At 40.4% G+C, this 19044-nt stretch overlaps 2 protein-coding genes across 7 annotated transcripts in view; one reads left to right on the top strand and one right to left on the bottom strand.

Annotated features, from left to right (window-relative positions):
- The window catches only part of LOC131536018 (N-acetylmuramoyl-L-alanine amidase-like), a 184573-nt gene that overhangs the window by 43511 nt on the left and 122018 nt on the right, over nucleotides 1-19044 (bottom strand). The window lies entirely within an intron of this gene.
- Nucleotides 209-18456, top strand: wizb (WIZ zinc finger b). Of its 6 annotated transcripts, XM_058768614.1 has the most exons (19): nucleotides 209-606; nucleotides 1102-1282; nucleotides 2261-2438; nucleotides 2891-2975; nucleotides 3102-3265; nucleotides 3345-4853; nucleotides 5730-5918; nucleotides 6411-6869; nucleotides 7001-7369; nucleotides 9892-10035; nucleotides 10537-11106; nucleotides 11272-11733; nucleotides 11847-12362; nucleotides 12493-12899; nucleotides 12975-13029; nucleotides 13502-13713; nucleotides 13849-14140; nucleotides 14234-14396; nucleotides 15624-18456. In XM_058768614.1, exons 2-19 carry the CDS (start codon nucleotides 1178-1180, stop codon nucleotides 15952-15954), a joined length of 6210 nt encoding a protein of 2069 aa, XP_058624597.1. In that variant the 5' UTR covers nucleotides 209-606; nucleotides 1102-1177; the 3' UTR covers nucleotides 15955-18456. The 6 variants fall into 6 exon arrangements, with proteins under 6 accessions (XP_058624597.1, XP_058624594.1, XP_058624595.1 ...); XM_058768611.1 differs by having other exon boundaries at nucleotides 210-606; nucleotides 1128-1282; nucleotides 12493-13029; XM_058768612.1 differs by having other exon boundaries at nucleotides 210-606; nucleotides 3366-4853; nucleotides 12493-13029.

Genomic DNA, 19044 nt, shown 5'->3' with positions numbered 1-19044 from the left:
AAAAAGCTTATATCATATTAGCCTATGTATTAATGCTTAATACATTTTTACATAAAATCCCTATCAAATATTACAATCTTTTCTATTTTACAGTTTTATATGTTTAATGTGTATATTTAAAATTATCAAATTATTTTACAGTTTTGAACTTTAGCATTTTACATTCTTTTTAGTCTTAAAATGAATGACATTTTGTCATCCTCCACGCACTTCGTGTACTGAAGTAGTCCGCGCTCCGCACAGCGCACGCAGCAACGCCGCTGTTAGCGCACTGATCAGGTGTCGTTCATCTCTCAACCTGCTGTGAAAGAGTTACAGCGTGGCTGATACACAAACTCCTTTCCCCTCCCCACCAACGTCACCATCCCTCCGAAACTAACAACATGGAGTCCGGTGTTTAGAGTGCAAAGGCGGTCTTCACCGTTAGCTAAACCTATATGCTTTTCCCTTTGCTCCTGAGGGAAGGCAGCGACGCTCCGGGACGCATTAAGCGCAACGCACACATGCTCTATAAGCGTCAGTGCGTTCGTGCCACTTGAATCCATATAGGACATGGAGAGAGCGATGTGATTGGACGCAGAAGATTCCAAAGACAGGCCGCTTTCCGTGAGTGTTGCACAATTCCATCCTCGCCGCACACATCCAGAGAGATGTTTAACAGATTGTGTTCCTGGGGAAGGACGGCGTTTGCTGATAGTCCAGTCTTGACATCGCAAGTTATAAACGCATGCAAACTGCATAGACGAGCCCCATTATTTCGGGAGCCGGTGTATGTTTTTCCCCCAGTAAAAACGGCCTCCTTCGATATTATCAGCATAGGAAATGAGGCATGATAAAATAGGTCAGGCAGAGTGACGCTCCTCAAGAATTAAACACAAAGATTTAGTTATTCAAAATGCATTCTTTCAAAGGTTGGACAGCACAGAACACTATAGCTAATTAATCACCAAATTATTTTCTTGAGTTGATAAACATCTTGCAAGTTTTCTTCTATAGGTTTTCTTTAAAGTCCCCATAATAATTTGACTTTTGAGGCTTCAGGTCCATGTCTATGCTTGCATAAGGTCAGATTGCATCTTAGTTGTTTGTATTTTTGTCCAGAAATGGAATTGCTCTTCATAATGTAGGACAGGAGAGGTGGACAGCAGTTGCACCCAAGCTAGTGCACCAGGGGACCATGGAGCCTGAGGAGGATCTCTCGACCAGGGACCCCCAAGATCTGATGTCCAGCCCAGGGCTACTGCCTTCAACATCCACCTCCTTACTCAGCTGCACCTTCCTGGTATAGTCAAGGCACCTACCAGTTCACCTACATATACTGTGCCCTAAATTTATGTATTCTTTTTGTGAAGAAAAATATATACTTTTGAGTATGCAGCAAAAGAGTAGACAAGCTTTGGGACATACTAGTTCATCATACTTCTGTTACTTAGTTACATGCATCCTGTCACTGTTTAAACTGCCTTGTCAATCATCTTCTCACAGTTTAAATCCTCCACATTCATTTCATTTAATTTCCTACCATATTTTAAATGAAGCAGCATGTTGATCTGCCAGTCGCAGGTCTGTTGTGCCGAGCGCTCTCATGTGTTTGCATAATGACCCATTTAAAATTTAATGACATAAATGCATCTTTATAAAAGTTCACAATGTTGTTGCAGATTAAATATAATGTGCATAAAATTACATAAATATTTTTTTCATCAAGTTCAAATGTTGATTATCATTCACTCAAACCCCTTTATCTAAACCTCTCTAGTTAATTGTCAATCTCGCAAATCCGCCATGTTTTAGTTTTTTTTTTTGTTTAACTTTTTATTTGTGTTTGTAGATACTAACGTCAACATATATTTAAGATACACTAATTCTATTTTGGAATACTATTATTCAGGAAGGATAGTATGCAATTTGGGACACAGCATTTAACTCCCCTTTTTCTTTTTGGATTAATTTATTCACTTTTCCAACGAAAGAAGAAAATAGACTTAGAAAATAAACAATAACTCTATACTATAACTATAAAATATAACTATAAAATAGAAAATAAACTGTTACTCTATTAATTTAAAAAAATATGTGGGAGACATTGCTTTTATATAGTTTAATACTTTTTCATTATATTTTACAGTGATTATATACATTTTTGATTCCTATCTTTTAACAATCAGTGTACACCTGTGTGAGAATCGTGCAACATTTTATTTCTTCCCTAAACAGAACTATGTAATGTTGGTCTTGTTTCAACCCTTTGAACTCACAGGGGGGGTTATTGCATTGTGATGACATGGATAAGGGTGATGGAAATGGAGATTCAGACGGTCCAAAATGCTTTTTCCCCACACTGGAGCATTGTGGTAAAGTACAGAGAAGCCCACGATCTTCAGCCTTCCCCTCGTCTCTCACATGGGACTCGGACTCGGAGAAAGAAACCTTGGACGGTAATTTTCTCTTTGGTTCATTCTTACTTTCTTAAGTCAGTGAAAAATGTATGTCTGAATCATACACTCTGAGAAAAAAGGTACAAAAGCTGTCACTGGGGCAGTACCTTTTTAAAAAGGTACCTGGTTTTTCCTTTTAGGTACTAATATGTACACTTTATGAACTAATATGTACCTTTAAGGTAGCAATATGCACTCTTTACAGCTTTTGTGCCTTTTTTACTAAAAGTGTAAGAAACTCAGACCCCGACTAGAAATGAGAATCTGCAATGATTCAGCTAGTTTCAGACTGAACTATTCTGTGTTTGTACTGTGAAACTTGTCTCTCTGTGAACAGCGTTAATAGATTTGTTTGTCTACATGCTGTAGATATAACTGTGAGTCTACTGCTTTCTGTTAAGTCATGTGTATATTGTTTGTGTTTCTGTGTGGATTCCAATGGTTTATGTCAGAGGAAGAACTTCAGCACTTTTCTAACCCTCATGGTCTGGCTGCTCACAGCCCAGGAAGTCCCACCTCTGGACAACAAGAAGACAGGTGAGATACAGATGATTATACGGAAAAACAGGTTTATTCATCAAGGTTTTTTCAACATTGAGGAGTTTGATGGAAATAAATATTAAGCTGTAACCTATTCATCCATTTTAATCCTTATGCTTGCAGATTTGACATCGATACATGCCAAGAACCTGTGGAAACCAAGAACTTATTTCTTGAGAAGATCCCACTTGCCCCCCTGGAGGTGGAGAATCAAGGAGATGTTACATACGAGGAGATTAAAACTACAGACTCCAGCCTACCTAAACGTACAGCAAAACTTAAAAAAAGTACCTCAATGCATGTTTTGATTGTCAATAACACCCTGTCATATATATATTAAAAAAAAAACTATTTAAGTCAATAAAGCCTTTTGCTGTTTTCTTGCAGTGGAACAAGACAAAGTGAGCCATCTACCAGATACTACACTGAAAGAGGGATGCCAAAAAGACAAAAAAGATGAGCAGAAAATGCTTAATAGTAAAGGGCGAGAAGAGAAGATCACCAAAGAGCCAGATGTATACACCTTCCCAGGAGACTCTGAACCAGAAAGTCCACCACCTGGGCCTTGGGCGCACTGCACCTTCATCCAACGGCGAAGAAAAAAGAGGGCCATATTGAGGCCTTTCTCTGGCTTAGATACTTGGCAGCGCACAACGGGAGCCGGCAGGAAGACCAGAGGAAAACCCTCGGGAGCAAAGGAGCGTAGGAAAACCACAAAGGTTGGGGAAGGGATGTTTGAATTTAAAGAGGAAAAGGAAGAGAAGGTACGGGGAAGGCAGAGGTCAGTAGTAGAGCACCAACTGGATGGAGACCTCTCCCAAGAGATTTTTACATGTGTAGAATGTAGCATTTACTTCAAAAAACGCACCCATCTACGTGAACACATGCAAGAGCATGGCCAGGTTGGTAGATCTGGGAAGAAATGGCAATGTGGAGAAAAAGACTCTTGGAGTGGACATCTTAATAAAAATGCTTTTGAATGTATAGAGTGTGGTCTGGAGTTTGTAGACAAGGTACTGCTGCTGGATCATCAGCGATGTCATGAGGAGTCACGGCAGAAAATCCTTGAAGAGATTGGAAAATTAAAAGAGGGGGATAAGCGGGTGGCACAGCAAGCCAGTTGCAGTAAGGCAACGGAGCCAGTCAACCAAGAGTCAACAGATGTTAGCCAGTTTGTGTGTCTCAAGTGCAACTTTAGCTCTGATTTGCCTCAAGAACTTGCTGAGCATGCCAAGACGCACAACACTCGAACAAGAGCTGGTGTCTATCGAACCTCACCCCGCTTTCAACAGAAGTCCTGCAAGAAAGGACAAGTTCAATCCTCTGCAGATGTTACATCAACTCTTGTCACATCACCTCTCAACAAGAGGTACCCCATCCGGGCATCCAAAAAATCTAAAGAAACACAGCCCGAAAGTGACACTTCACAGGTGGACTCTAGTTCGTTGTCTTGTCAAAGTGCTTCTGCAACCCCAGGAGAGGCCACAGAGCAACCTGATAATACAACTCTGCATGAAAATACAGACCCTGTGGAGGAGTTGAGACAAACAGAAGAGCCCAAGACAACTCTGGATAATCCTGTGGAAGAGAATGCTCCACAACCTCAGCATCTCATGTCGTCTCCGCCAAATCCCAGGGCTGCTCCGCGGCGTAAGGATGTGGCATTCAAAAGTATAGGGAATAAACGCTCAGTCCGGGCCACAAGGGGTAAACTGGGGCGCACAAGAGCGAGTACAAGACTAGATCCTAAGTCCACCCTTACTCCCGTTATGAAAAAACAAGTACAAATCTCAAACCAGACCGAAGATAAGTGCCAGAAAGAAGACATTCCAACACCAGAACCAGAGCATGATCCAAAACAAGACTCCAAAACAGGTAAGTCAATTACAGGTTATTACACCAAGACCAGTCAGTGTGTAGCCTTGTAGCTAAACTGGCAAGGTGGTAACAATGGCAAGACTTCAGTGCTCAGAGAACAGTAATATACACACTGTATAAAACTTGAATGCCCTAAAAGTTCGTTAGATTCACTATACCTACCAGTGCAACATTTACATACTGAAAAAGAGAGGCTGTAAAATGTCATAAACTAATGATGTATTTACTACTAAATTGTTAATGTATTTTCAGAAAGGTCTGTATTTTTTCATCAATTTCTCACCATCTCTTTATAACATTGTTACATGAATTAATACTGTCATTAAGCACCACAATAGAACAATGAGAATTTGCTTTCACAATTCCAATTTCATATAGACAAAATCTGAATAAATACATTACCTGTACCATCTTTTGTCTTGTAGTGAAGCATGTATATGTGTGTGTGCACTATATGCATTGTTGTGTTATTGTGATGCCTGGATTTGATGTGCCAGAACCATCCTTAAACCAAAATTTGTGTAGTGCTACTTCCTGTTTGATTGGCCGCTGGTTAAAGGAGTGTAGTGACTATCCCCATTCCATTGGCCAGTTATAATTGTGAGGCGTTACTTCATGTTCCATTGGCCGATGCTCACTATTAGCCACTGCTGGTGGTGTACAGACTTACTTTCTTAAATTTTTATTGTAGGAGAAGAACCTTTCCCAAACAGTTAACCCAGTCAGTGGCAATAGTCAGCAAGGACCAATACTTGAATGGAGGGCAAATGGCAAGCCTTGAAATTCTGGAAGTTCACTTGAGTCATGCTTGGCCATAAACTTGGGGAAATCCCAGGTTTCACCCTGGTCTGAACCTGGTCCCTTCCCCTGCAGACTCTGTGGAGGTACCTGCCCTGGCCTTGCAGCTGAAGAGCAGCTTCTCAGCCAGCCTCCGAGGGGCAGCAGAGAGGCTGGGGTTGCTTGAGGGGCAGCAAGCCCAGCTAAGAAACAAGTTACCCCTCATCCTCATAGAGTCTCTCAGCTCTGACCTCCAAACTCCCCTCTTATGCAGCAGGGTGATGGGTGAGTGATGAGCAGAGCCACAGAGATCTTAAACGGTTACAGAGTAGCCAGGCCAAGCTGTTCCTTTTGTATACAATGAGCCCAAAAATGAGAATTATGTCATCATTTACTTACCATCATGTTCCAAACCCATATGACAATCTTTCTTCCATGGAACACAAAAAGAGAAATTCTGACAGACATTCACAACACTTTTTACTTTTTTTGGAGCAACTTTTATTTATAGAAAAAAGTAGCATGGACATTCTTGAAAATATCTTGTTTCATGTTTCGTAGGAAGTCATTCAAGTTTGGGACAACATGAGGGTGAATAACAGATGACAGACTTTCCATTTAGGTCAACTATTCCATTAACTCAGCTTGTCACCATACTCATTGCATCCCACATACATTTTGTTTGCATTTAACCATTAAATTATGCAATACTGGTCATTTTTTTATATAACTGTTGAACACTCTGTAACACTCCACATTAACCCCACCCCACCCCAGAGACGGAGCCACCTGCCAGTGATCCGGATCTCAAAGCCAATTCCGCCTCGCCAAAAAAGAACAGCAAAAAGCTTGAAGCACAGGAGGAGGAACCCAAACTCAAAGAAGAAAAATCTGATAGTCACGAGAAGAGTGGAGAAGACACACTTGTTGCTGCAAAACTAGAAGATGATGATGAAGATGATGATATTGATGATGACGAAGATGAAGAGGATGTTGTTAGTCGTCTTATTGATGCATTAACTGAGGAAGATGATGATAGAGAGGGGTTGTTGAAGAGTGTGGAAAGAAAATGCCCTTATTGCCCAGATAGATTCCATAATGGCATCGGACTAGCCAATCATGTTAGGGGTCACCTGAACAGAGTGGGTGTCAGTTACAATGTTAGGCACTTCATCTCTCCGGAAGAGGTCAATGCCATTGAGAAGAAATTCTCCTACCAGAAAAAAAAGAAAAAAGGTGAGGATGCTTTTAAATGTAAATGTAACCTTGTTAATGTTTATTAACTTGATGTCTCATTAAAGTTTAATTGCCTGCCACACAGAACCAAAGGCTTGTTTTGATGCTCTTCTCTCCATTGCTACATCTAGTTGCCAACTTTGACCCGTCGACCTTCAGCGTAATGAGATGTGAGTTCTGCAGTGCTGGCTTTGACACCAGAGCTGGTCTCTCCAGTCATGCCCGAGCCCATCTCAGAGACTTTGGCATCACCAACTGGGAAGTCACGGTTTCACCTATTAATATTCTCCGAGAGCTTTTTGCCAAGCATCCAGATCTTGTTCTACCCACTGCACCCACTCATACTCTCCAGTCAAGTCAAGAGCAAAACTCTGATGAGGAGCAAGAGGGCAGGAAAGACATGAAGGATGAGGAGAACATGACAGCAGAACCCACCACTCTTTCTTCTGACTCTCCAAAACGGCGCTGGAAGGAAGAGCACAATATAAGTGAACTAGAGGGTAAGTGGATGGGTTTTACTTCTTCTTGATTTCTCAAAAAGAAATCATGTCATAGTTCTTACTTGCAAAGTTTTTTTTGTTTGTTTTTTTAAATTAAATGTATTGTATAATATATAAGAAGTATTTTAGAGTTTGCATTGTTTTTTTTGTCACTACTCAAATTGTGAGATGTTCTTTGATTGTACTGAAGCACAGGATGCTCTTTGAAACTTTGTAAAGTCATGCTGGATAATGAAGTATTACAAATTACAGTCCATGCTAGTGCATGCTGTTATCAAAGGAAAGGGGAACATAAAAAATTGATTGTTTTAAAAATATGAAATTGAAATTGTTATAGTCATATTATAATTTGTGGTGGAAATGTTTGTAGGCCAACTGCATTAACAAAAAATGCAAAATCTCTAGTGGGCTCAGACTTGTTTCACTATAGTGGTTTTACTTTTGATCACTTTTTTGTTTCTTAGTTATTTTTTCTTGATGTTTAGATGTTTTAACTGGCTTTTCAAAGGTTAACGAGGCAATACATTAAGTGTGTATTACTTACTCATGCTACTTTTCTGTTAAATAAATAGCCTTTACCTCATCTGCATTGTAGTCAGAAGTCCAAAATAAACTAAAAGAAAACTTAAAAGCTTGTGCATGCCTTGGGATTTTTGTACTGCTGTCAAGGGCAATTGTTAAAGCAAGTTGTAAAGATTTTTATATGGTGCAGAACACTTGCTAATTTCTTAATGCAATCTTCATTAATGCAATTGATGTCTGGCATTTAATATTTTGCCTAGTCTCCGCCTTTATTCGGTTCGTCACGCCTTGGTGCGTTAGTGCATGTGTGCGGGGCAAAATGGCTGCTTCCACCTCCCCGCAGACACAAACAATAGCGGAAAAATTGTCTGACTGTAGGTGCTGTAATAAGTCCGATGCGCTGCAGCCGCTGAATGGTGAGTGCATGCACTTCCGCGCCGTGCATGGGGATGCTTGAGAGATGCATATGCTTGGAGCTTCGCCACTTTTAAAGCTTGCATGGCATGCAATCGTGTTAACATTTAAGACGAGCTCCTGTCATACTCGATGTGCGTTTTAAATCACTGATGCCAGGAATGGTCCAGTGAGACAGAGAGTGCACGTACGAGATCGATTCATTCCCCTGCTGCCTGAACAGTTTTCGATCTGAAAAGTCACAATATGTGACATTTTGCGCTCAGTGTGCTTAATAAAGGCAGTTTTTGATGTCCTGTCAAAATGACGGATTCTTTTTTCAATGCATATATGTCTTTATGATTCTCGAAATTAGGCTGAGTCTTCGCCATTTTACTTGAGGTGCTTTTTTAATGTTGAAATGGAGCGCGCCAGCTCTTTTTTTCTTGGTTCTTATTTCTTTTTCCGCGCACTTTCACAAAAACATTTTTGAAAAGAAAATGTCAGCGCTACTTGTTTTCTTTTACGCTGTCCTGAACAAGTTATTAAACGGTGGATTTTGTGTTTAACTTAATGCATTTAATGTCTTTTTTTCTCTTTATTGTCTGGTTATTTCATGGAGTATGCCATTACAGTGAATTTTCATTTTCAGTCTGAGCAGAAAAAGGGCTGATGTTGCTAGAATTGTGTCTAGGACAGATCAAATGACAGAACAGAAACGCCCACCGCAGGAACGCGTTCACAGTTTATTATATTGAATATGCTGAGAAGAGCAAGACCAGCAGGAGCTTCAAAAGAAATTCTCTGTGTGCTGCTTGAATGTAGACCTGCTGAATTTACCTCTGGAGTGAATAAAGTATCAGTCTGTAACAACTTTAAGTCAGACAAACCTGTTTTATAATCTATTTGGTTGCTGTCAGTCAGCATTGCTAGTTGTTTGTCTAGTTTTATTGCTGGTTTGTCCATTTTAAAAACATCAGTCATTAAGTTTAATTGCTGCCAATAATTGCAATCAAAGAGCAGTGAAAGTTGTGTGCAGGACAAGACTTAGGGTGCCGGGGTGGGCTCCCCCCTTTTACATTTTCTCTGTGCAATATGGTGCTTGAGAGAGAGAAAAAAAGAAATGAGGTAGAAATAGTTGTTTAGTCACAGGTGAATTTGTAACATTTATGGCAAAATAATTGGGAGACTGTAATGTCATGATTGGACCAAAATATGATAGGAAATTGTAGTGTGTAATCTCAAAGGAAAAAAACAGATGTGAATTTTAAGGGCTACTAGAAGGTTGAAATTATTTATGTTGAAATTCCTTTGCTGAATTTGACATCAAACTATATGTTTTGTGATTGACTTGTAAGTTATTGACCCCATATTAAGGATAATGTAGCAGATGTCTTTTAACAGATAATCTTACAGAATCACCTGGCCAGGTAATTAAGCATGAATTAATTATAAATATGTTTATTTATTTTATTTATTCTGTGCATCAGATGAAGGTAAAGCTAGTTACAGTTTGGTTAAAGGAAACATTCATTTGAGACCTTGGTGGGTTTAACTCTACAATTAGCTAATTAAAAAAAATTTTGTTTCTGTCTATGCATATGCAGATGGGGAGGAGGCAGACGATGGGGAAGAGGAAGAAGAGGAGGCCCAAATGCCTGTTACAGATAAATTGGCCACAAGTCCAGTAGAAAAGACCCTGTTCTCTATTGAGGAACAGAGCCCTGAATCCAAAGAGACAGACACTATGGGTAATATGAATTTTAGATTTTAATCTATTTTTTAAATAATAGCTCACCCATAAATGAAAACGCCATCATTTACACACATTATCATGTTGTTCCACATCTGAGAATATTCTTTAAACATTCACCTTTTGTGTTCCACAGAAATTCATACAGGTTTGGAATAACCTGATAGTGAGTAAATATGGACAGAAATGGTAATTTATGGATGAATTAATCCTTTAAAAAACATCTGAATTTGCTAGTGTTAATTGCATGAACATGAATATTTGAGAGCTGATGGGATATTATGTTACATATATTTGTCCTTATTAGCCTGGTCTGTCACCTTGATTTTCTGTCTCCTTACATGACATTTTGCAAAAATTAGTTTTCATTTCCACAGTGGATAGTCAGTAAAGGTCTATTAACTCTGCTTAGTGAATAAATTGAAAAAATTTGGTTAAGCAGTCCCATCTATCAAAATGCATAAGATAGGTCCTGAATCACCATTTCTCTGTTTTCCAGGCTCTAACCTGTTGAAATGTGAGTTCTGTGGTGCTGCCTTCGAGACACGTCGTGGTTTGTCTAGCCATGCCCGCTCTCACCTACGCCAGCTCGGCATCGGTATGTCAGAGAACAGTGGCGCACCCATTGATCTCCTCTACCAGATTACTAAGGAACGCTCCATTGATGCACACTTCACTGCCACCTCCCCTACTGTGGAATCTCCTAAGAAGCTCCAGCACCATGCCCCTATTGTTCCTATACCTAGCCCCACAAAAGATGTTGAAACTGAAGAAGGAATGCTGGACACCAAGCCCCCTGTCCCATTCTCTATTGCGGCTTCTGCTATTAAAGTTTCCTCTTCCCCAACTACTCACTCTGCAGCTGGCTCCCTGCCTTCCTCTCCATTTGTAAAGTCTCGGTCCCCTTCCCCAGTGCTGAGAAAGGCTCCCATCTCTTCCCTCCTACCCGTGACTTCCCCACTGCGATCCCAGGAGCATAAGACCTTAGGAAAGAACCAGTCTACAAACCTCTCCAGTCCAAACAAACCATTCTGGGCACCGCAAGATACGGATGCCCCATTGAATCTTAGTAAGAAATCTATTAATGTACAATATACTAATAAAGAATTTCAATAAGTTGTTTGTGATTTGTTTTTGTAGTGTTGTGGTCATCAGTTTGTTCTTTTTGCATGTTTATTGTCTGTCCTTTTTACAATCTCTTTAACTTTTCTGTTCCTCTCACACTTCTTTCTAGCGATGGACATGGACTCTAAAGACATTATTTGCCAGTTGTGTGGTGCATGGTTTGAAACAAGAAAAGGCCTCTCGAGTCATGCTCGTGCCCATTTGCGCCATTTTGGGATTGAGTACTCAGAATCCAAGGGCTCCCCCATTGACTTACTCAATCGGTTCATCTTGACTGATGACTTTAAGCACAGAGCAAATTCTTTTCTCTCAGATGGTCCAGAAGACCTGAGGTCCCAGAAGACCAGCATGACGTCCCTCTTACCCTCCACTTCCACTTCCCCTAAGAGATCTCTTCCCTCCAGCCCTGTCCTATATAAAACAGCAACCTCTTCTTTGAGGACAACAATTGGCTCCAAAGCTACCTCCTCTTCTTCCCACCCCTTATTGGGCCCACCCCCAAAGAAGCTGAAAGCATCCTCATTGCAGGTCCTTCGTTTCAGTAGTGGGGAAGTGATGTCCTTTCCTATTGGTAACAACTTTTATGTGTTTTTGCATGTCCTTGCCTATTGTTTGCTTCCTCAGTTATGTAAGGTAATTTACACACCTAAACTGACTTAAGTCTACTAAATTGTTCTCTAACAGAGCCGATGAAAGACGTGGGCTGTGAATTCTGCGGAGAACTTTTTGAGAACCGCAAAGGCCTCTCCAGTCATGCTCGCTCCCATCTGCGCCAACTTGGGATCACCGAATGGTCTGTGAATGGCTCACCTATTGACACACTAAAAGAGATTATAGTCCGCCGAGGCCTGCCGTCCATCATACCTCTGAAGTCCCCCAAATCCCCCTCTTCTTCTCCGAGCCCTGGACTGCCTCGGCCCGCACTCCAGTCCTCTTCCCCACCAGGGAATGTGCTTGGGCGCCTGCCTTTCCATTTTGCCCACACTCCAAGCCACGACCAGCCTACTACCCGCAAAATGTCTCCTTCGACATCTACTGCCAGTTCTTCCCCAACCGTAGAGCTGGTTAAACCGAAACCAGAGCCTGAAATTGTAGAGGTTACCATGAAAGGATCAGACATGGGAGTAAATGAAAGCTACAACCCAGAGCCACTACATTCCAGTTTAAACACTTCAGATAATGTTTATCCAGTCAACTTGGGTATGTTTTTCTGTTTTCACACCTGTGATATATCTTTGTTTGTTTACGTTTAGCTTTTTCAATGATCTTAATGGATGACTGAATCATTCCCAGCTCAATCTGTTGTCTTTTTACTGTTTTCTTCCTACAGTTATGACTCAGGAGAAGGAACCTTCCCGTGATATTCGCTGTGAATTCTGTGGCGAATTCTTCGAAAACCGTAAAGGCCTCTCAAGCCATGCGCGTTCACACTTGAGGCATATGGGTATCACAGAGTGGTCTGTGAATGGCTCGCCCATTGACACGCTGTGGGAAGTCATGAGGAGACAAGGCACTACCCCTGCATCTGTTGCCTTGGGCATAAAGGAGGAACCGGGTCAGGATGGTGGGATTTCATTGAACAGTCCAGGCTATCAGTCCTCTGCCCTGTCCCGCAAGTCACCTCTTAACCTGCTCCACTCGGGCTCGCGTCTTCATAAGCATGGGCTGGGAAGCGTTGGCTTGTCCTCCACCTCACCTGTGGGGAAGATTTTTGGAGTGCCTCCACTGAAGAAGAAGGTGCTGGTGGAGGAGGGACAGCCAGGAGAGAAAGCACTGCTCATCCAATCTAAAAACTTCTCTCCTCCCCCACAGGACTATTCCTTTAAGGGTAAAGCCTCAGTGGAGAAGCATGGGGTAGGCCACATGGGTAAGGTTATATTTTTGCCAGACTCCTTATTTGGTTCTTTTCTATTACATTGTTTGAAGACTATTTGTAGTGCAGTGCCTGTGTTGCTTCCATGTTTGCAGAAGAATGACTCTCATATAAATAAAAGAGCCCAATTCAGAATTCCAAGACTTAAAATAGATTCAATCATGTCGGTGGTTATAAGTGATCAACACGAACTCAGCCCTCCTGTGAAATTGATAGGTGCGTAGGAGAAATATTCCAAAAACAATGTCGAATCCAATTAATGAAAAGTAAAATCCCGCACACTATCAGTCCAACCAAGTGGTTATAAGTGAAAAATGATATCAAAACTGACCCTATCTTTAGATGTTTCTGGTCTTATTGTGAACTATTCATTGTTTGCATGTTTGGCACAATATTTATTGGTTTCCTTGCTTTGCAAATAGTCTCAAGAACAATGTGACTTCATCTTTTTGTTTTTCCTATTCAGATGCCAGTTGTGAACTCTGTGGATTCTACTTTGAGAACCGGAAGGCACTGGCCAGTCACGCTCGAGCACATTTACGACAGTTTGGCGTGACGGAGTGGTGTGTAAATGGCTCGCCTATCGAGACGCTGAGTGCCTGGATACGCAGCCGTCCACAGAAGGCAGCAGAGATGCAGCAAAGTTATGCACAAGGAGCCCGCTATGCCCAAAAAAAAGTATGAAAGCAACTGGAACAATTTTGTGATTCTTTACTCACCCTGACCAGTCATTGCAATTCTGTGGTGTCTTGCTGTGAAAGTTAGAAAAACTTGCTTTTTAATATCAATTAAAATGGCTGTAATCTTTTGCAGAGGTGCAGTTCCGCTCTCTCACCGTCCTGTGACTCTGACCCTACAACTCCTGTTTCTCAAAAGCCCTCACTGGCCAAATGGGCATCTCTCACTTTGCCTCAAAAGAGAGCAATTGGACGGGATGTCAACAGTTGTTCCTGGGGGCTGTCATCACGGGGAACTGACGCAAAAAGCAGAAGTGGAAGTTCCACTCAGCATGGCCTTATTCCACAGCCTGGCACTCATCATTCCAATAATGCACTTCCACATGCGCAGGTGGCGCATAGTGAACTCAACGTGCGTTTGCCACGAGGTCTGAGCACAGCTTCACCTCAGTCTCTTCCTATCCCTTTTCCCCTGTCTGCCTGGAAAATGATACCTAATCAACCAATTTCTTTCTCTTAAGGATTTGAGAGACGGCCACTTAAACACCCATCACATGCTGAAGGAGGGGAGGGAGAGAGTGGCCCCCCAAAGCCTCGCTCCGGTACCGTTCCTGCCCTTGTGCCAAAGCCCCCCTCCACCCCACTGGTTAGACTTGTGGGTAAAATTTACTCACTCAAGTGCCGGTGAGTTTCATTTATTAGATCTGTACTTAGTTATTATATCTATTCCGTAACCTAGTGAGCTGCCTTGATATCTTGACTGCCTACTAGCATGCTAAACAAAATGGAACCTTGTAAGTGTTCGGTTTTAGAACAATCTAGAATGGTGGAAATTTCACATGCTACACAAACAGCACTTCTTGCAGGCCCAGTTTACAACTAAGGCTACGTTTACAGTAGTGCGAATGTGGGCAGCCACACCATTGTTTTCAAAAGTTTCTGTTTTGGTCCGTTAACACTGAAACGCAACCCCGGAGTTTACAAATGAAAATGGGGTCTGCTGCGTTTTTGAAAGTCTCCATTTTCGAGGGTCGAAAATGCCGGAATAGTGTAAGCGACAGGCATAACCGTAGCAAAAAATTATGCATTTTAAAATAAAAACGCACTAGTGTAAACGTAGCCCAATTCCAGTTAGCTAATATGTTGCTTAGCTAATAATATGATACAGGAGTAAATATAAAGAATGCATAATACACGCAAGTACTGGGTAGACTAGTCTACTTTTTAACTTTTGTTTTGATACTTTTCTCTGTTTAGTAAAATATAGTTATAATGATATTATCTACAATTGTAGCAACTCAATGTGGCAACAAGCAGTATTCTTACATCACTCAGCTCTCAGTCAATGTTAGCATCTTAATATACTTGTGCTAATAAGCATAAAAATAAATATTTTTTACATTTTTGGTGCAGTAATAAAAGGACCAGTTCTCACTATTAACTAGCATGTATATTGGCTGTTTATTAGTACTTATAAGGCACATATTAATGCCTAATTCTACATGACCATATTTTAGATCCCTTAATCCTACACCATACCTAAACTTAACAACCACCTTACTAACTATTAATAAGCAGCAAATTAGGAGTTATTGGAGGCAAAAGTAATATGAAAAAAGTGATATGTTTTGCTAAGTAAAATTATATTTATAATCAGAATCTCTCAGTTCATAAAATATTTCAGATCATATTTTTTCAGCCTAAAACTATGTATCTGTCTTTTGGAACAGTCTTTGTAATGGGAGCATGTCTATGATGCCTTAAAATGTGAAACATATTGTTTATTCAAGATCATATTTATGTCCTTTGTGGCATTTTTATGTGCATTTTGGTGGCATTATGTTTAAAATAGCCATAAATGTGTAAGCCCTCAGAACCAATTGTCATTTATGTGTAATTCATTTCTTTTAGGTTCTGTGATGTGGAGTTTCACGGCCCTCTCTCAGTACAGGAGGACTGGATCAGGCACCTACAGCAGCACATTCTCAATCTCAACTACAATAAGACTGCTTCACCCGCAAACGACACTCCTGCCCAAAGTGACACTCCTGATCCCAAGCCCCTAGTCTCAGCTGCTACCTCCACGTCAACTACAACCACAGCTCCTGCCACGACCCTGTCCACGCCCTCCCCAAAGCCCACAACTACACCCACATCAGCCTCCACACCTACTCCCGCCCCCAGCCAAGCCTCCGCGGGGCGGCCGGCCGCAGCAGAGCCAGTTCCTACTCCTGCTAATTAGGCCATGTGTCCTTCCTACATATGTATGAGATGCCATCATCTTCACCAGTTATTTCCATGATTTGTTTCTGTATTACTCATCTTTGATTATTTCAATCTCTGATCAAAGGGAGAGATTTTTCGAAAAATCTAGCGACCCACTTACCCTGACCTACATCACGAGCATCTGTTATGATTCAGGCGTGAGGTAGGTGTGTTGCCATGACAGTTCTCATCTCCCTTTTGTCTCGTAAGGATCGACCGTTATTTATGAACAAGAAAAAGTCACAGTACAATGCAACTTTACATTTGTTTTGTGGATAAGCTTTGATTGTTTCGAAAAGCAGAATGAGTATGTGGTGGGTTCAGTTCAGTAAGCTATTTGGCCCTAATGACTAATATTTGTTTAAAATTATCTCACAAAACTCTTTAGCTTACCAAATGTATTCTTAAATTGTCGACAAATCAGAGAATTACAATCAAAAAGGCACAGATGTAAAACTCAACCTTAAATGGTTTCACTATGAAGCACTTAAACAAAAGGCCTTGACCCTTTGAAACAAAGCTTATCTGTTTCTAGCATTTGCAAGTTCACAGTTTGTAACTCTTTTAGCTGTGATAATTGACTACAAGCCTGCACTGCCATGCAGTTATCAAAAGATATGAGCCGTTCATTTTAAGCAGACACAGATGGGTTTGTGTCCAAACGGGACATGCCTTTTCTTTTCTGCAGTCCCACTGCAATCTAGACATGATGATCTGAGTTGAATCTTGCCACTTAGAGTTGATGATCAAATTTGTCTGGAACCGATTGCTGCTAAATATTTAAATAAGCTAAGCACACTTAGTTAAATGCATCGTTTTAGCACATTACCAACAAAATGAGCATGCAAATTCTGTCATGCCTTCCATTTGTATTCAACCACACGTATTTATGCCTTCGTTGCTTTTTTGTATGGCACATTGTTTTGTAGCGCGTTTGCACAAGCTTATGCGATGCTTTGCATAATGCTTTGATGAATCCGATCCTATGTCGCTCCATTTTCTCTCCATTTAATTCTGTGCTTAGCACAAAGTAAACTCTAAATGAAACAGTCGACGCTGCTGTCTAAAAGTCTTCTTTGTTGCTTTTTAAATGATAATGAATCTTTCTGAGAAATTGTCTTGGAACAAGTTGATGGCCCGAAGTATTTTATGCTCATAAAAGTCACTTTTTTCCCATAACCCAAATTATGGCTCATCTGAATGTTAAATGAACTGAACTATTTGGCTACACTACATTTGAATGTTTCACAAGAGTAAAAGGTTAATGCACCTTTATCTGCAAAGAATTAGGGGGTGTTTGTGTGTGTGTGTGTGTGTGTGTGTGTGTGTATATATATATAATAATATATATAAATAATACATATATATAGTTTGTTTTTCTGAGCATAAAGTGCTAAGTTTGACCATTTTTCTTAAAAATGTTTTTCCCTGTACCAATTTGAAGGCATTTTCACAAAAACGTAAACTGTAGAAATTTGCCAGTGACAGAATGTGCCAAAGAGAACGTCACACATGTCTCTGTTGCTTTAGCTTTTGCAAGTTTTTTGCAAGTCCGTTGTTTTGTCTTTGAGCAGTTGATGGCGGCAGCAGATTTGCTGCTGTGGATTTGCTTGAAAAAAAAAAAAAAAAAAAAAATGGAAACTAACAATTGAGTTATACTATATGAGTATACTATACAAGTACACCATACTCATGGTGCCAGGAATTATGACGATTTTTACCGCGAATATGGTGACTGCCTCCCAAACATACGAGTGCTTTTGGTTAAATTTCCATATCTGCACAGGAAAGCAATAACAAACCGGTCCACTATGGATGTTTGTTTCAGCTTTCACGACTTAACTCTTGACTGTTAGGCTTTTAGTATTCCAAAAGGGAATATTATTGATATATCTAACCTAACATATGTATAGACAAGAAGAAGATATTAACAGTTTAACACTTCAAATGTGATCTTGATCATTGTGAATTTATTTTGATTTTTAATGCTGTGTATTTTTTAATGAGACGTGCGTTCCTTTACTTGCAGTTACATACCAGTGGAATAGATCAGTGTTTTATTTTTTATTCTGTCAGTTTCTCTTTTAAGATACAGTACATTGGTGCTCATGCGGACGAGTGGATGTGAATGGATTTTTAATTGAAGATTGTTCCAAAGGGAGATTGTTAAGTCCTTGCGCAAGGACTCTAAAAATGTGTCTTAAATGCAACTTCTCTGTACATTATGTTCTTGGTTAGTTGGGTCATTTTGTGACTGTTGCCCAGTTGGCATGTGCTTTACAGCTGATGGTGTACGTTCTCCTAAATATCTCCTCAGCTGGTTTAGACTGCGGTGTCTGTACAAGTATTTGTGTGTATGAGAGCGACGAAAAGACTTTTTGTGGCTGAAAGAGAGAAATGCCATGGAAGTGTTGACCAGAGGAAGATTCGTGTGAATCTGCTCTTGAATGAAAATCATTAAATGTGATCTGAAATCTCAGCGAGTTGTGCAAGTATCATTTTTTGATTTATAACACAGGAGGATGATCAATAATGCTGTATTTCATTGGACGGAGTACAGCAACGTTCCTTTGCATATGTCTTATCAGCGCTGGGACTGGTGTAAACAGTACATTAGCTAAACAAACAGCTGGTAAATGGTTGAAGTCAACGCGATGGGAACACAGTGATAACAAGCTTCCTGAACTGCTGTACTATATTTGTCAAATGCATGCTGCTTTTTATGAATTGAGCGCAAATCCCGTTACTTACATTGTTAGATAAACTATTACGTAAAACTAGCTTGCCATGAGAAGCATTTTTGAACACATTGTACCCAGGATGTAGGCCAAAATCAACATAGTCCAGTCTCAGAAGTCTTGACCTTAACTATGCAGCAGTTACTGTACATAATCATTTTAACATAATCTGTTTTGTTACTCATTTGCTAAAGTAAAAATTGCGAAAGTAACATGATTTGGACTCTTTCTACAGACAAATAATATTGGTGATTTCATTGATTTGTCAAGTCTATTAATATTATGAACCAACATTTAGTCCTAAACTAACTAGGCTAGTTTAATGTAAG

This window comes from Onychostoma macrolepis, chromosome 03 (genome assembly GCF_012432095.1).
Source record: "Onychostoma macrolepis isolate SWU-2019 chromosome 03, ASM1243209v1, whole genome shotgun sequence".
Taxonomy (NCBI): Eukaryota; Metazoa; Chordata; class Actinopteri; order Cypriniformes; family Cyprinidae; genus Onychostoma; species Onychostoma macrolepis.
Note: the sequence above shows the minus strand (reverse complement) of the source record. Positions and strands in the feature narration are given on the sequence as shown.